Genomic DNA, 14,023 nt, shown 5'->3' with positions numbered 1-14,023 from the left:
GGTCGTTGTCAATAGAGGGAGCTAGCCCTAAATTTTGTGTGGATCGTGCGTGCGACGATACTTATCTGATAGAGATATCCGCGCGCGCTGTAGGCCAGCCGACGCAACGCGACCACGCCACGACGCGACTAAACCACAGAACTCTAGCTAATCTTTCTGTGGACTAAACTGACGATCAGTACGATCGGACGACGCCGGACGACGCGACGCTACGAAATTCTGAGCTAGCCATCCACAAGAATTCACAACAAAATGACTTCCATGCTAGACCCAGCCACTGGAGTCCCATTTGTAAGTTACATTTCTCAATTTATCTCGTCACATTAAATTCTGGTTTTGTGAGAATGTATTATCTGGCCACATCATAGCATAAATAGACCACTGCAAGCCGAGGAGGCGCGGGCCCATTTTGAAGAGTCGACACGCCCTTTTGTACAGTCCCATTGCCTGTTATTGATGTTGCTACTTGAAATGTGATGATTGATGCATGTGCAAGTGAAAAAGCTGAAACCAAGATGCTTTTACTTGCGAGTCTTGAATTAAAATGACAGTCACCAGCAGTGGGAGGCTTTATCCTTCTAATATTGCAGAAAGGGTACCCTCCTGGCAATCGGCTATGGTTTGTGCTGTAACTTGTGTTTTTAACTGTTAAAGTAAGGTCTAAATTTAATGTTTAAATCATCTTTCATGACATGTTTTCACTCAGTTTATGGAAGTCTTTCCTAACTTATCAAATACAACTGTTACTGTGTTAGCAACACAACAGAAGTAATAAACGTGACGCAAGCCACCCGTAATTCGACCACAATGCCGTCCAAAATGCGACTGCCTTCTACATGTGGAAACATATTATGCTATGGTTATGCATGGTTGAACCTTGGCATGGGAGGTCAAACCTTACCTTGCTTGGTGCAGGTGGCGATGATCTGTCTAACGTTTAAGAGCTAGTCAAAGCAAAATTTGACATTCAAATATGTTATGTTGAATTATCATCAATAGATTATACAGTGATGAAGAATATGCTCATACGTTGTATGCATGCTTGTTATGTGCGACTATGGTCAACACCAACTGTGACCAGCCCGAGTACGAAGCATTGGTGCTGCGCATTGTAGGATTTTGGATCTGGAAGGGCCTAGTATCATGGTTAGATATCACCTTAAGCACTACAAAATGCATCAATTTGAATACTTACCGATGTATTCCAATTATTGACAAGAGGATACGCGGAACATAATAGTCCGCTATAGATTCTAGTCCATTTCTGTCCAAATCAATGATTTTAAATGATTCATTCAGGAGGGATCTGCGAGATCGACAGCTGCTCAGGTAAATGAGATTTGAAACCTCTGCGCTTGCGTGAGTTGGAAGCAGTGTAACCTTTTTGACCAGGCACTCTTGCTGCGCAACATCGTGTGGCGCCCGATTGCTCTCTGCTGGTGTGGGTGCGCGTTTCACTTGAACCCTTTCGCTCGCCACAACACAGCGTGCAGCAAAAAGGCCTTGTTCAAAGGCTAAAATCATCACGACTCTCATGCGTATTCATATCGCCAATGCGCAAAGTGCCACGCAAAGGTTGCATGGAAAGCCAAAGAATGAACGGAAGAGATTAATATGAACTCGTAGAAAAACGTCTTTTCAAGACTTTTAGTACATGGAATTAAAGGCATAGTTTACCATTTGCAGATGAAACAAAAACCCAGCATTAGTGCTTTAAACTAGTTCTGAAATGCGAGTTAGGGATAGAAACAACCACTGTAAAAAACTGAATCCATAATCGATGCTAAGACCTAAGTATTGTTAAATACACAAAATTTAAACAATAGTTATAATAAGAATACGTCCAGATTAAACCGTCTACAGTTACGGTTTATTGAGAAAAATAAAGATATCTCCTTATATTTTAGGCTTTATTGCAAAATTTTATGTGGTAGGTCGTTTTGTGATACAAGTAATTCAACAGACCTACAATGTACACATATGCATCAAATGTGATATCTTGAACATTTTCAAAATCACTGCTCCCAAAGGTAATATGGACCTTTAATGTGGAAATTAGCAAGTAAACATATTGTATCAATAAGGTAAGAAACGTATGTATATTATAAAAGTAAGCCTTTTGCTGGTAAACTTATAGTGGCGCGAAAATTTGTGGGTTTTTTTTACAACATACAGAGTCTTACCAGAGATAGCACTCTTTTGACTCAGGGCAGTCCCGCAGTACAATGCTGTATAACCGTTTACAAGGAGTGCCCCGGGGTTAGGTCCATACCTAAAATCCTACCCCTAATTGTACAAAGTGCTATTGCATCGCATCAATGCTTATACCTGAACACATTTGACTTGGTACGCAGAAAACGGACAAACTGGAGACAAAGTGTTAGTATGAAAAACAGATAAACATCGCCTGTGGTGTAAATATGCTTGTATAAGTACATAGTATTGGCCCCATGCTAGGAAGGGCATTTTGAAAGTTTGTGTCTTGAAATGTGTGAATTTGTCTGTTATTTACACTCTCATTCAGATTGAAGTGGATGTATACAAGGATGGTACCAGACTGGGCTTCAGTGTAGCAGGCGGGATCGACCAGGACAGTGCCAAGAATCCCTTCGTCAAGAATGACCAGGTGAGCTTCCACCCAACCACTCGGTTTCCTGTCTGTATGTTTCTGGATTACCCCTTTAGGGGGAGAATATGTAGCCTGGCTGTGACACAACAATCAAGCAATTACTAGAATGGATTTTAAATGAATAGTTGATATAATATATATCCCATTCTTGTCTCATTGACTAAGTCTGTTTATTGACCTTGTCTTCCAAGTTGGTTACAAATTAGTAATCCATCCACCATTCAGGAGTCATACAATTGTATGTGACCCTGCATCACAAAACCAACAAAATGTCACTAGGCATTAATTTTTAGTTAGGAGCAGATATTGAAAGAGTAGGCTTCAAGCTTTGAAATTATGTATAACCCAATTCAAATGGACTCTCCTAACCTATGTAAATTTTAGAAAGAAAGTGTACATTCTAGAAAAGTGTGTACTCAGAAAAGAGGCTCTAAAGTAGAGGGTCTATTCAAGCACTAAATCCTTAATACAAAGCCATGTTAGCTATGCAATGAGTGAGACAAAATACAGGATGTAAAACACCCTATTGACAGCAATGAAGGGATTATCAGCTTAAGCTTAAATTGATTATGCTTTGTCAACACATTCTATCCATGGCTAACACCCACTTCCAAAGCAGTAGCATCATCCTTTCAAAAGTTATTAGATTTGCAAGAGAAGAGTGTGGAAAGGGTTTTTAAACAATGAAAGGGGACTCTATTAAGACACACCTTATCACACTATCCCACAAAAAAAAAAAAAAAATGTTCTAGAAAAACTGCTAAAAATGCTATACCTCCTGCATCTTATGATCCCAAACTTTAGAATAATATAGAAGAAGAAAATCTATTTCACAAGTATGAAAATCTTAAAATTTACTAGGTTGACCCATTCTACCTAATTTGAGTCCCCACAAAACAGCAGTGTGTGTGACTTTTTGTTGGTTTTGTGGTGCATAATCCCATACATAAGCTCTTCAGTTCACATGCATTATCTTATAAGTGACATTAGTGTATGGGCATCGCTGAGGGCCATGACATCCTGATACCTGTCTAAATTTTTTTTTTCCAGACAGCAAGTGAGGATAGACATTAGAACTTGACAAAACAATTTGAAGACCAGGGCCCTATTTCATAAAAGATGTTAGGATAGCAATTTACTGGATTGGCAACTTCCCACAGCAACCACCAATCAGGGAGCTGGATTCTTGTCGTTATTATTTCTTTTACTTGTGCCCTTTACAAAAATGTGAATATCAAGAAAGGTTGGTGGGTCATGCAATGTGCCTAACATCTGCATTATAGCTTAAAGGGGAATGGAACCATACATATGTGGATTGAGTGAATGCAGAAATAGTAATAAAACACTTCAGCAAAGTTTGAGGAAAATTGGGCAATCCGTTCAGACATTATGAATTTTTGAAGTTTCAGTGCTGTCATCGCTGGATAGGAAGACTACATTAGTTTGTGATGTCATACTAGTAGCAGGAGTAACAGGACAGTGATAATACACTTTTGTTTTACTCTATACATGGCGTTCATGTAGTATTACATGGATCAGTAACTCAGACATGATATCTTATGAGCCATCCTGCTTCAAGTAAGTGCCAGCACTTTACCATCACTCTTACTTTGTCCTCACCACCAACAGGGCATCTTTGTTTCCAAAATTGCACCCGAAGGTCCTGCAGCCAGTGCAGGTCTGCAAGTTGCCGATAAGATCCTTGAGGTGAGTTGGCCATCTTGCGCAATTCCAGTCATGAAATACTCCATCTTTAAAAGCATTGTCATGTGCCAATTCTCCCTGTCGCATATAGTTCTCTGAATTTGAATGCATATGGCGCTCTAATATTTTCACCTTTAATTCTTGGAATATAAACTTCGGTAATGAACGTGCGATGTGTAAATGTAAGCTTGTATAAAAAACTGTCTTATAATCTGTCAAATAATAGAGTTTTCTAGTCTGGAACTTCGCATTTGATGAATGGGATTCTTATGCGAAGCAGCCCGGTGCTGGGCCGATGATGCAAACAACGAAATTATGGAAAGTATCCATAGATGAAGGACGTGGCGTGGGTAAACCGCAAAACCAGAAGTGTATGTCCCAAGAGCAGTCGATTATGGGTATCGCAAGGTGATAAGGGAGCTGTGTAATGTCTAGAGCTCTGTCAAGCTACTTCTATTGATTTTTTTTTTTTTTTGCCTCCAATGCTCAACTAAAAAAGTTGTGTGGCTGAGATTCAACATTGTAGCACTGTAATACTATTGTACTTCTCTTTTTATTGCTATTCATTGAGCATATGTTATGTAAATCTGATTGACCATTTGAACTATATTTCAACTGCTAGTCTCCATTCATTAGATTTAAATGTGGGCTTTATTTTTTTTGCTTTTTTTTCGTATATTTTTTTTTTCAAAAATTTGCAGTGGACCTGTCCAATGAAATATGCTTGAGCACCATGCTGTATTGAAGAGAAGCGAGCTAAAGTACAGCCATTATGATTTCATTTGAATGTTTGTCTGAAGATTACAAAGTTTGATTTTATGTGGTCAGTACAATGTCAGCAGTGTAAGAGAGCAACTTCCATTATAAATGATGTCAGGAATTTGGGATGTTCAGGATGTGAAATGAAGTGGGCTTTTAACCAAGTGATGTACTGCTCAACCTGAAACAATGTGTGCTGTGTTTATCACTGTCACACTGCTATACCTGCCATATTAGCACCACAGAGTGATGTTCGATTGTACTCAGTACAATGCTGGAAGTGTTGATAAGTTGAAATCATTGCTTGAAACTATCTATTTACTCAGTCTTAATTGTTGTTGTTGTTATATATGTGTAAGGCTGTATTTTAATGTGATTTTTTTTTCTTGTGTGTGTGTGTTAATGCGCTTTGGACTATGTAAGTGTATTATTATTATTATTATTGTTATTATTATTATTATTATTATTATTATTATTATTATTATTATTATTATTATTATTATTATTATTATTATTATTATTATTATTATTATTAGACAGTATAGCTACATGTGTATTTCTCCCTTCCATTTTGTAGGTCAATGGCTATGACCTCACCATGGCAACGCATCGTCATGCCGTCAAGATCTTGACCAAGGAAAAATATACGATGCTGAAGATGAAGGTGACTAGGCAAGGACTAATGACCAGCTAGTAGCCCCATCCTACTCCCTCTCTTTTTATTCTCACTCCCCGTCGAATGGTCGGACATACCCGTGGCGTTACTAAGCATAGCTTATTGTTATAGAGGAGATCGCGAGAGTGTATGTAGTTCTGTTGGTGCCTCTCAGTGCCACTAGTGCACATGTTTTTAGAAGAATTTTTAGCAGGCTGCCACTTCTTGATCATGTGCCAGCCGTTGGCTGATTTTTTTGGGGAAAAAAAGATGAATTAATTCAGTGGCAAATGATAATCTGTGTAAAATAATGTTTGCAGATGAAGCACCATTGTGCTTTAAGTGCTTCCATGTTGAGACATGTTTCTTGTCTGATCACTGGTAGTCGGGATATTTTTCCCTTTTTACGGCGATGTAAAATGGATCATTGAACTGTCATTATTTTGCAGTGAAGCATTGACTTGTGCTAGATAGATTAATGACACATTTCTATGCTGCTTGTTCTGAGTCAATTTATACTTTTTTGGAAGAATTGAGTGTAGCCTAGTGAAATGATAGAATGAATTGATATAGGGGCTGTAGTCAAAAGGTGTTTAACCCATATTGGGCCAACTGCAGGATATTCTGTAGTTCGTTCAGACGCCGCAGGGGCCACATACGGAATCTCCCGTAGTGAATGAGATGACATATAAACGACGTCATTCCAAAGTTCTTTCACCTTCTAACCTTTGACAACATATCCCAGAATGCTTTGCTACACTGTCTGCGATAATTCAGGAAGGTTTTGTCAGTGGGACGCCATCAAAATCATAAAAATCATCGGAAAAAATGTGTGTTTACATGGAATAACGCGAATAACCGCAAAGCGTCAGTGGGTACTGTGTACAGCTGTTCGGAGTGCTCGATTTTGGATTTTCTGCAGCAGTTTTTGAGGAGGTTTGGACACTTGCAGGGCGATGATTCGACTGTGATAATAGTCCCACATGTACATCCACATGTATGTACAATAATTGTATAATTCAGTCGAACCTGAAAAGCTGTAGCTCTATCTATCGTGACGAGTTTCGCTTCAACAAACTATAGGATGCAAACATTATACTATCAATTTCTTGTGCACTCGGAATGGCTTCATCGTCATAGATATAAACAAAAACCTGCAATTATTGTATCAATAGTCATGATATTTATATGTCCAGAGAGCTGACACTCTGATCATTTCATTTCCGGTACTGGATGTGTAAAATTACAACATTTGCTATTTTTAATCCATGAATGAAAGCAAACAAACAAATTGATTTCGTAACTTTTGGATGACTGTCCTTCACTTCTGCTGAGTACTATGACTGCAGTGTGCATTGAATGGCAGCATGTCATATATCATTCAAACGGGAATTTTATCCTCTTTCAAATGATATATAATTTGTCTATGTTTTGTTTACTGTTCGCTAATGAAGAGCGATTGTTTGGAGAATTGTCTGCCTGTCGGCGTGTGTGTGCAAACGGTGCTGGGCCACTGCGGTGGTTGTTTACACAAGTGCGTTGGCCCGATATGGGTTAAAGAGTGATTGCAACTCTTTAGTAACAGTATATTTCTACAGATTACCTAGAGCCAAAGAGATTTTCTGATGAAGTAAGGTCTACTATGCATCTGCAATCATGTTGTGATTTTTATGTACATGTCACATTTCATTTTGCTGTGCTTGCTCCATTACTACAAATGACGCTTGTTTTTTGCTCTTGTCTGCCGGCAAAATTGCCACTCGCTTCTTGATGATAAGGTTCCAAGTGTGCACTCCTATTCACTACCATCATGCTTGTACACCAACATGCTATGGATTGTTGAAAAATTTGTCGCATGCCGTGCCCATTCAAAAAAAAAATGTATATAGAAAAATGTTACCATGGCTTTAAAGAAATTTTTATTGAGGTATTCAGTGTACTGTGCTCTGGTACTATCTCCTCTTTCTTTTAAGAGTAATGCCACTTCAGTTTGAATTGTGATCAGTTGTAATGTGTTTATTAGGGGAAGGTAGTTATCATCATTATTTTTTCTTTTTGTACTCTTCATTCATATTGTGTGAGGTGAAAGAAAAAAAAAACGGTTTAGCGAGCGCGGAGTTGCTTGATCCTTTTCAGTCTAGCAAAGAATGTCTTTGGATGTCATATGTATGTGAGTGGCATTTTACTTTAATGCAAAGAATTGTTAGCAAAAGTTGTGCACCTTGCAAGATATTATTGGGTGGAAAAAATCTTTGCCAGAACTGACCTTCACAGTGTGATTCAGACCAAACCCTCAACTTCTTGTTAACAGAGCTAGAATAGGCACCAGACATGCCAATTCTTTGCACTGTCATTGCAGATGTGTATGCTGCATTCAGGAAGAACAAGGGAAAAATGTTGGAAAAGTTCCTCTTTTTGGAATTCAAAAAGGCATTTCAGTTGGTGTTCTGTAGCCATGACACTAGTTTCATGAGATGAAAACTTCCATGCATCTTGCAGTGTACATCACCAATAACGCAACATGCAAAAAATGTTTACTACACTGTGACCTAGTGAGTACACACTGCTAATTGTGACATGGCCGACAGAACATGCAAAATCTTTCCTACTCAACGAATCTAATGATAAGAAATTAATAAATAAATGAGCTTGTTAAAGTATGCGAAAACCATTGATATGCTTCACATACGTCTGCTCTATCTCAGATGAATTTAAGCTTCAAAGAGTTTGAAGAGCACGTCAGCCTTAGTCGGAATGTATGCCAGTACTATTGACAGAATGAATTTGTAATGTGCATTATATTAAATGGTTTACTATTGCTTGTGACTTTCTAATATCAGTATCATTACTTATATGTTGATATTATTTCTGTTATCAGTTTCATTATTGCAGTTGTTATTGTTATTATTATTTTTATTGTTATCATTGTTATCATTATTGTTATCATCATCGTCGTCGTCCACACTCATTGTTGTCATTATTTGTTATCAAGGATTTTTATGTCTTTTTATGCTTCTTACCAACCAAACCAGTCTCAGTCATGCATAATATCTAAATATTAGATACTTTGGGATGCCTTGAGGTGGTGGCAATTACTCTAACATGTAGCAATCAAGGACTGTTATGCGTTGTACTATACCTATATCTGAATATTTATGTGTAGACTGTATAGAAATTAGCGCTAGTACAGTACTTTTGGAGAGGAGTTATTATATAGCTTTATTAGTATTTATGGCGTAGCTTTGGAGAATTTGGTGTGAATCTGAAATGTCTTCCTTTTATTATAGCCTGGAATGGCATGACTGTTTGGAGTGTTTCATATCCTATTTCTGATCATGCTTCAGGTGGTAAATAATGTTACGCAGGGCTCAACATTAGCTGTGGCCCTGGGCCACCAAATTTCCTTCTTGGCGGCCCAAACAGGCATCTAAAATTCAAAAGGAAAAATTCTCTATTTCTTTTTATTTCTGGCTACTACATCTCTTTTTTGGGCCACCAAAATTTCATATTTGAGGATTTTTGTGGCCTAAATGGACCACCAGACAAAAAAAAAGAAGTGTCGAGCCCTGCTCTGCTTGATGCTCTTCATCAGTGATTCATATTAGTGTGCTGTGATGCAACTTGTGAAATTAACAAGAAAAAAAACTGGAATGAGGCATGATATCTTTAGAAGAAAAAAAAAATTTGTGTATAATTTTGATAAGCTTTATGTGCATAGCATTTTGCAAATATGCCTGGCAATGGCCTGTTATGTCAAATATGATCTTTTCTCTTGTAAAAATGAAAGCAGTTCATAGAGGACCATGGATGTAGCAAAGTAGAAAGACGTAGGAGTACAGAATGTAGGTCTCAATGCAATTGTTGTTGTTTTTTTCTCCCAAATACAGTTGCAGTTACATGTATTACGTTTTTTCCTCAGAATCACGGAATTACAAAACTATTGTGATTTCTTCTCTTGTGGTTTTACAAAACTTTGTCTGACACCTCATGTAGGACACCATGCTAGACATTCAGGAATTGAGACAATATTCTATTAAGAATATCAGATGGGCGATCAAGAATGAAAGTACGGGAAAATGAGCTCACATTCAGCATTTGATGTACTTGTATTTTGTGTATATGTTTCAAGTTTTTGCAGCTTTATGGCAGCATGATGGTGCTGAAGATGATTAGGTCTACCATTCAGGAAAAAGCCTTAACCATTGCATTAATGCATACATGTCGTGCAAATGGCTGAATGTATTGATGTTTTTTGATCAAGCAAAAAACAAAGAAATTTGTTGAATATTTGTTCATTTCGTATTTTAACACAAAAGTGTAACAAAACTGTGAATATCCCGTGTTTGAAATCATATCCCTATGATTATCTTGCCATGGTATTAATCATGAATGATAAATTAGCCTTTACTGTAGCTGTGCAGATACAGTAGGTACAGATGTGAGGTGATACAGCCTTTCATGGTAGTGTTGTATATGAAGACTGCTCCCTAATGCTAATAAGGCAGTACTAGTTTGGTTGTTTTGTGTATCAGAAAGGTACATAGATACAAGTTTGTCGGTCAATGACAGTGCAAAATGAAATAGAAATTATTTTCTAATTTTTAACCAGTGTCTTACTTGAAAATAGTCAATCAAAAGCGATTCAGAAACAATTTTTTAAATCAGCACATATCTCTGTATACAGAAATATGATGTGATGGATGTTTTAATGTACGATAATCCATTTTCTCCTGTAATTGTCATGTTATTGTTTTATTTGAGTCTAAGGTGTATTGTGGCTGATGTATTCTTATGTAAAGAAGTGAATATTGTATTCCTGTCATCTGTAATATATTTATATGTACATGTATGTTATCATCTGTAATAATGTCTATATGGCGGTTCTGGGTAAAGCAAAATTTTCGCTAAACTGTACTAAAATACTTCAGTATTCCTATGACACATAGCGTGGATAATTCTATAAGAAACCTTGCTCTTTATGCCATGTTGACTGAAATGTATGTAATTGTTGTAAAGTGATAATATCCATTATGAAAAATAGCATCAATTGGCCTTTGGAGCAGTACTGTACTTTCTGTTTTGATTAGCATCAGGTTACGACATGTACTCAGCAATTTTTCTTCTCTTTTAATCCTTAAGTGGCTAGCAGCTGTGGTGATATATAAGACGACTACAGTGTATGATTATGGAATGTGAAATAGGAACTTAATATGGCACTTTTTAGGCTTGCTTGTGCCCTCTTTGTAGAATAACTGCCTGATATTGACCTATCAAGTATGATCACTCACTGATATCACTATCGTGCCAGATTTTAGGTTTTCATTGATCCACACCCCAAATCGAGTACTATTCTGCGAGGAACTCATTATTGTGATGCCTTGGTTCATGCATTTTATGTAAGAATGCATTTCATTCAAACCATTTGTCAATTGATGTCATTTAAAAGAAAAAATCTGAGTGGTTTTTAGAACAAGAGTGTGTATTCAGTCAGACTGTTTTCAAAAATGTAATCAAGATTTTAAGACAGTCATGTTAACTGATGTCAAAGCCAAATCATGTGAAGATATAGATTATTGCAGACCTCGGCTATTTTCAACTGAACTTCTAATCAAAACGTCAATCTATGGTTGAGAAGTCTGTGGTTTAGAGGTCATTGCAGGCCATTGCTATGTAACTGTAAACTGACTTATTCAAACAATCACCTGATATAAGATTTTCAAAGAATTCTTGTCAATGCTTCCACAATGCCAAATATTTTCTAGGAAAGGAATGCTAGTCATGCCTGTATTTTTCTATCTAGTCTGACACACAGTATCTTACACTCTGTCACAATGCTTTAGCTGTGAGGGATGTGCGTAACTTTTAAAAAGATTTGTGGTATCAGTCCAACCATGTCACCAATTGATTTTATTCGCCATAAATATAGCCCACACATTGGTCTGCTGGTAGGATAAGTGTATGTAGATTTTTATAATTTGCCTAGTGTGGTAATCCTTCCCAGCAGTGCACATATATTTTGATACTGCTGGATTAAAAACATTGCAAAATATAACTTACCTGGCCAAGTGAAAAAAAAAAACTCAAAAAATTCCACTTTTACAGTATGGCCTCAACTTAGACTGGTTGTTTGTTGTTAGAGGAATGGAGAAAAAAAATCTGGTAATGTAATGTGGTTGAATCTAAATCTGTTTAATACTGTATCTAGTAGTGTGTGATTTCCAAGTTGAATTCAATACAAGTTGTGTGATTTCTTTTGCAACATTCTCTTTAAAATCCCCCCCCCCCCACTGTTGCATCTTGTCATTTGTCACTTTTGAGTCCTCATTGCCATGTGCTACAATTGTATTCATGCATTTCTCAAATGCCAAAAATGTTTACCTGCTTTCTGTACTGTACTGATAAATTGTATTTTGTATCAAATCACATTTGTGACTGAGTGTGTAAATTGCGCTTGCAGGGCATAGATTTTGTGTCATGTTTGACGAAGAAGAAATTTGTAGAACTTTGATTTTGATTTGCATTTTGGAAAAGACAATGAGAGAGATTTATCTACAATTAAAATTTGTAATGTAAACCAAATAATTATGTAAAAGGCCTGTTGATTTCTGTCATTATCAAGTGATGTGGTGTATGTGTGAAGAAACAAAAGTCCTGATATTAGGCCTACTGTGAAAATTTGTTTCGGAATGGTCCTTGGAACCAGAAAATTTTCTTCATTGTACTGTATCAAATGTATGGTACGGAAGTAGCCAAAAAAAAAAAAAAAATTGGTAAAAGAATTTATGGTATTTTGTACAATTCATCACTAAAGTCATTATAAGCCATACAATAATGTGGGTTTTTTTTTTTTTTGTTGTTGTTCTTTTCTTTTTTAGAATGGAAATGACAGTAATCTGGTGCACACTTTTGGAGGAATGTGTGGGAAATGTTAAATCCTAAAAGGAAGATGATACTTTAGTTGATAATTGAGTTTGCAAGAAAATGCCCCCGACAAACTAAATTCTGCATTTCTGCATGATTTTTTTCATTTACTGATTACTGCATAATCTGTTATTTTTATGAACAGATATTTTTGCAAATGAGGAAGTCACAGACAATTTTGTGAGATAGTTGTTTTCACAAATTGACACCAAGGCTATCATCAGTGCATGTCAACATTTTACCCTATTACCCTAGCGCATGTCAACATTTTTGTGTGTTATATTTGCGGTTCGACAGTGATTCGCGAAATTCACAGAAATTAAACCCTCGCAAAAATAACAGCTTATACAATAAATCATTTTAAAATCTAATATCCAAGTTCAGCAACATAAGAATATAAAGTAATGAAACAATTTTATTTACATACTCCTTTTTCAGGTTCTCAAAGTGATACACTGTACTTCACTTAAAGGGAAGATAAACCCCAAGAACAATGTGGATTGAGTGAAAGCAGCAACATTAGTAGAACACATCAGTGAAAGTTTGAAGAAAATCGGACAATCGATGCAAAAGTTATGAATTTTTAAAGTTTTGGTGTTGGAACCGCTGGATTAGGAGACTACTAGAGGTTATGACGTATGAGTGGACTACAATATCAAGAAAATATAAAGAAAATACTACAAAAATCCATTTTTCATGAAAATTACAAATTCCATCAACTTCATATTGACATATGTTAAGGGTAGCAATTATTCCCCCTGCTTTCTGAAAGCGGTTGGTCCACTGCTCTTTCATAATTCTAGAAAAGTGAATTTTTGTTGAATATCCTTTATATTTTCTTTGTATTGTTGTCCACTCATACGTCATATCCTCCAGTAGTCTCCTCATCCAGCGGTTCCAACACCAAAACTTTAAAAATTCATAACTTTTGCATCGATTGTCCGATTTTTCTCAAACTTTCACAGATGTGTTCTACTAATGTTGCTGCTTTCACTCAATCCACATTGCTCTTTGGGTTTACCTTCCCTTTAAAGACCTTGATGTGGTTACATTCTTTTAAAACAAGGAATGACACGTAATCTTTAAAATTTTCTTTTTTCATTCTCCTTTTTTTTTTCTTTTTTTAAATGGGGGATGGGGCTAGAAGGGCTTACAGAAGTCATTTCTTATTCATGCTGTGTAGACCATGTACACACCAGATGAGAGAGATGCTATATTGCACATGAAGATCAACTTTGTACTGAAACACAGTGATAGAGTCTGAACAGCGCCCCCTTGTGACTTATGTCTGGCAGATGGCTTTACTACTTGTTCTCCCAAGTTGAAAATGTGGGTACCGGTAGATGCCTTTAATT

At 36.7% G+C, this 14,023-nt stretch overlaps 1 protein-coding gene across 1 annotated transcript; it reads left to right on the top strand.

Annotated features, from left to right (window-relative positions):
• Nucleotides 1–212: 212 nt before the first annotated feature.
• Nucleotides 213–10,406, top strand: LOC140236984 (tax1-binding protein 3-like). Its single transcript, XM_072316933.1, has 5 exons — nucleotides 213–291; nucleotides 2,525–2,626; nucleotides 4,259–4,336; nucleotides 5,670–5,756; nucleotides 9,877–10,406. The coding sequence occupies exons 1-5, from the start codon at nucleotides 253–255 to the stop codon at nucleotides 9,982–9,984; spliced, it is 414 nt and encodes a 137-aa protein (XP_072173034.1). The 5' UTR covers nucleotides 213–252; the 3' UTR covers nucleotides 9,985–10,406.
• The last annotated feature ends 3,617 nt before the right edge of the window (nucleotides 10,407–14,023 follow it).

Source organism: Diadema setosum, chromosome 13, assembly GCF_964275005.1.
Source record: "Diadema setosum chromosome 13, eeDiaSeto1, whole genome shotgun sequence".
Classification (NCBI taxonomy): domain Eukaryota; kingdom Metazoa; phylum Echinodermata; class Echinoidea; order Diadematoida; family Diadematidae; genus Diadema; species Diadema setosum.
Note: the sequence above shows the minus strand (reverse complement) of the source record. Positions and strands in the feature narration are given on the sequence as shown.

Excerpts from the sequence above, each read along its gene's own strand:
- LOC140236984 (XM_072316933.1), top strand. The coding sequence starts at position 253 with ATGACTTCCATGCTAGACCCAGCCACTGGAGTCCCATTT. Across the intron at positions 2,627-4,258 it reads CCTTCGTCAAGAATGACCAG|GGCATCTTTGTTTCCAAAAT; the intron begins GTGAGCTTCCAC and ends CACCACCAACAG. Across the intron at positions 4,337-5,669 it reads TTGCCGATAAGATCCTTGAG|GTCAATGGCTATGACCTCAC; the intron begins GTGAGTTGGCCA and ends TCCATTTTGTAG.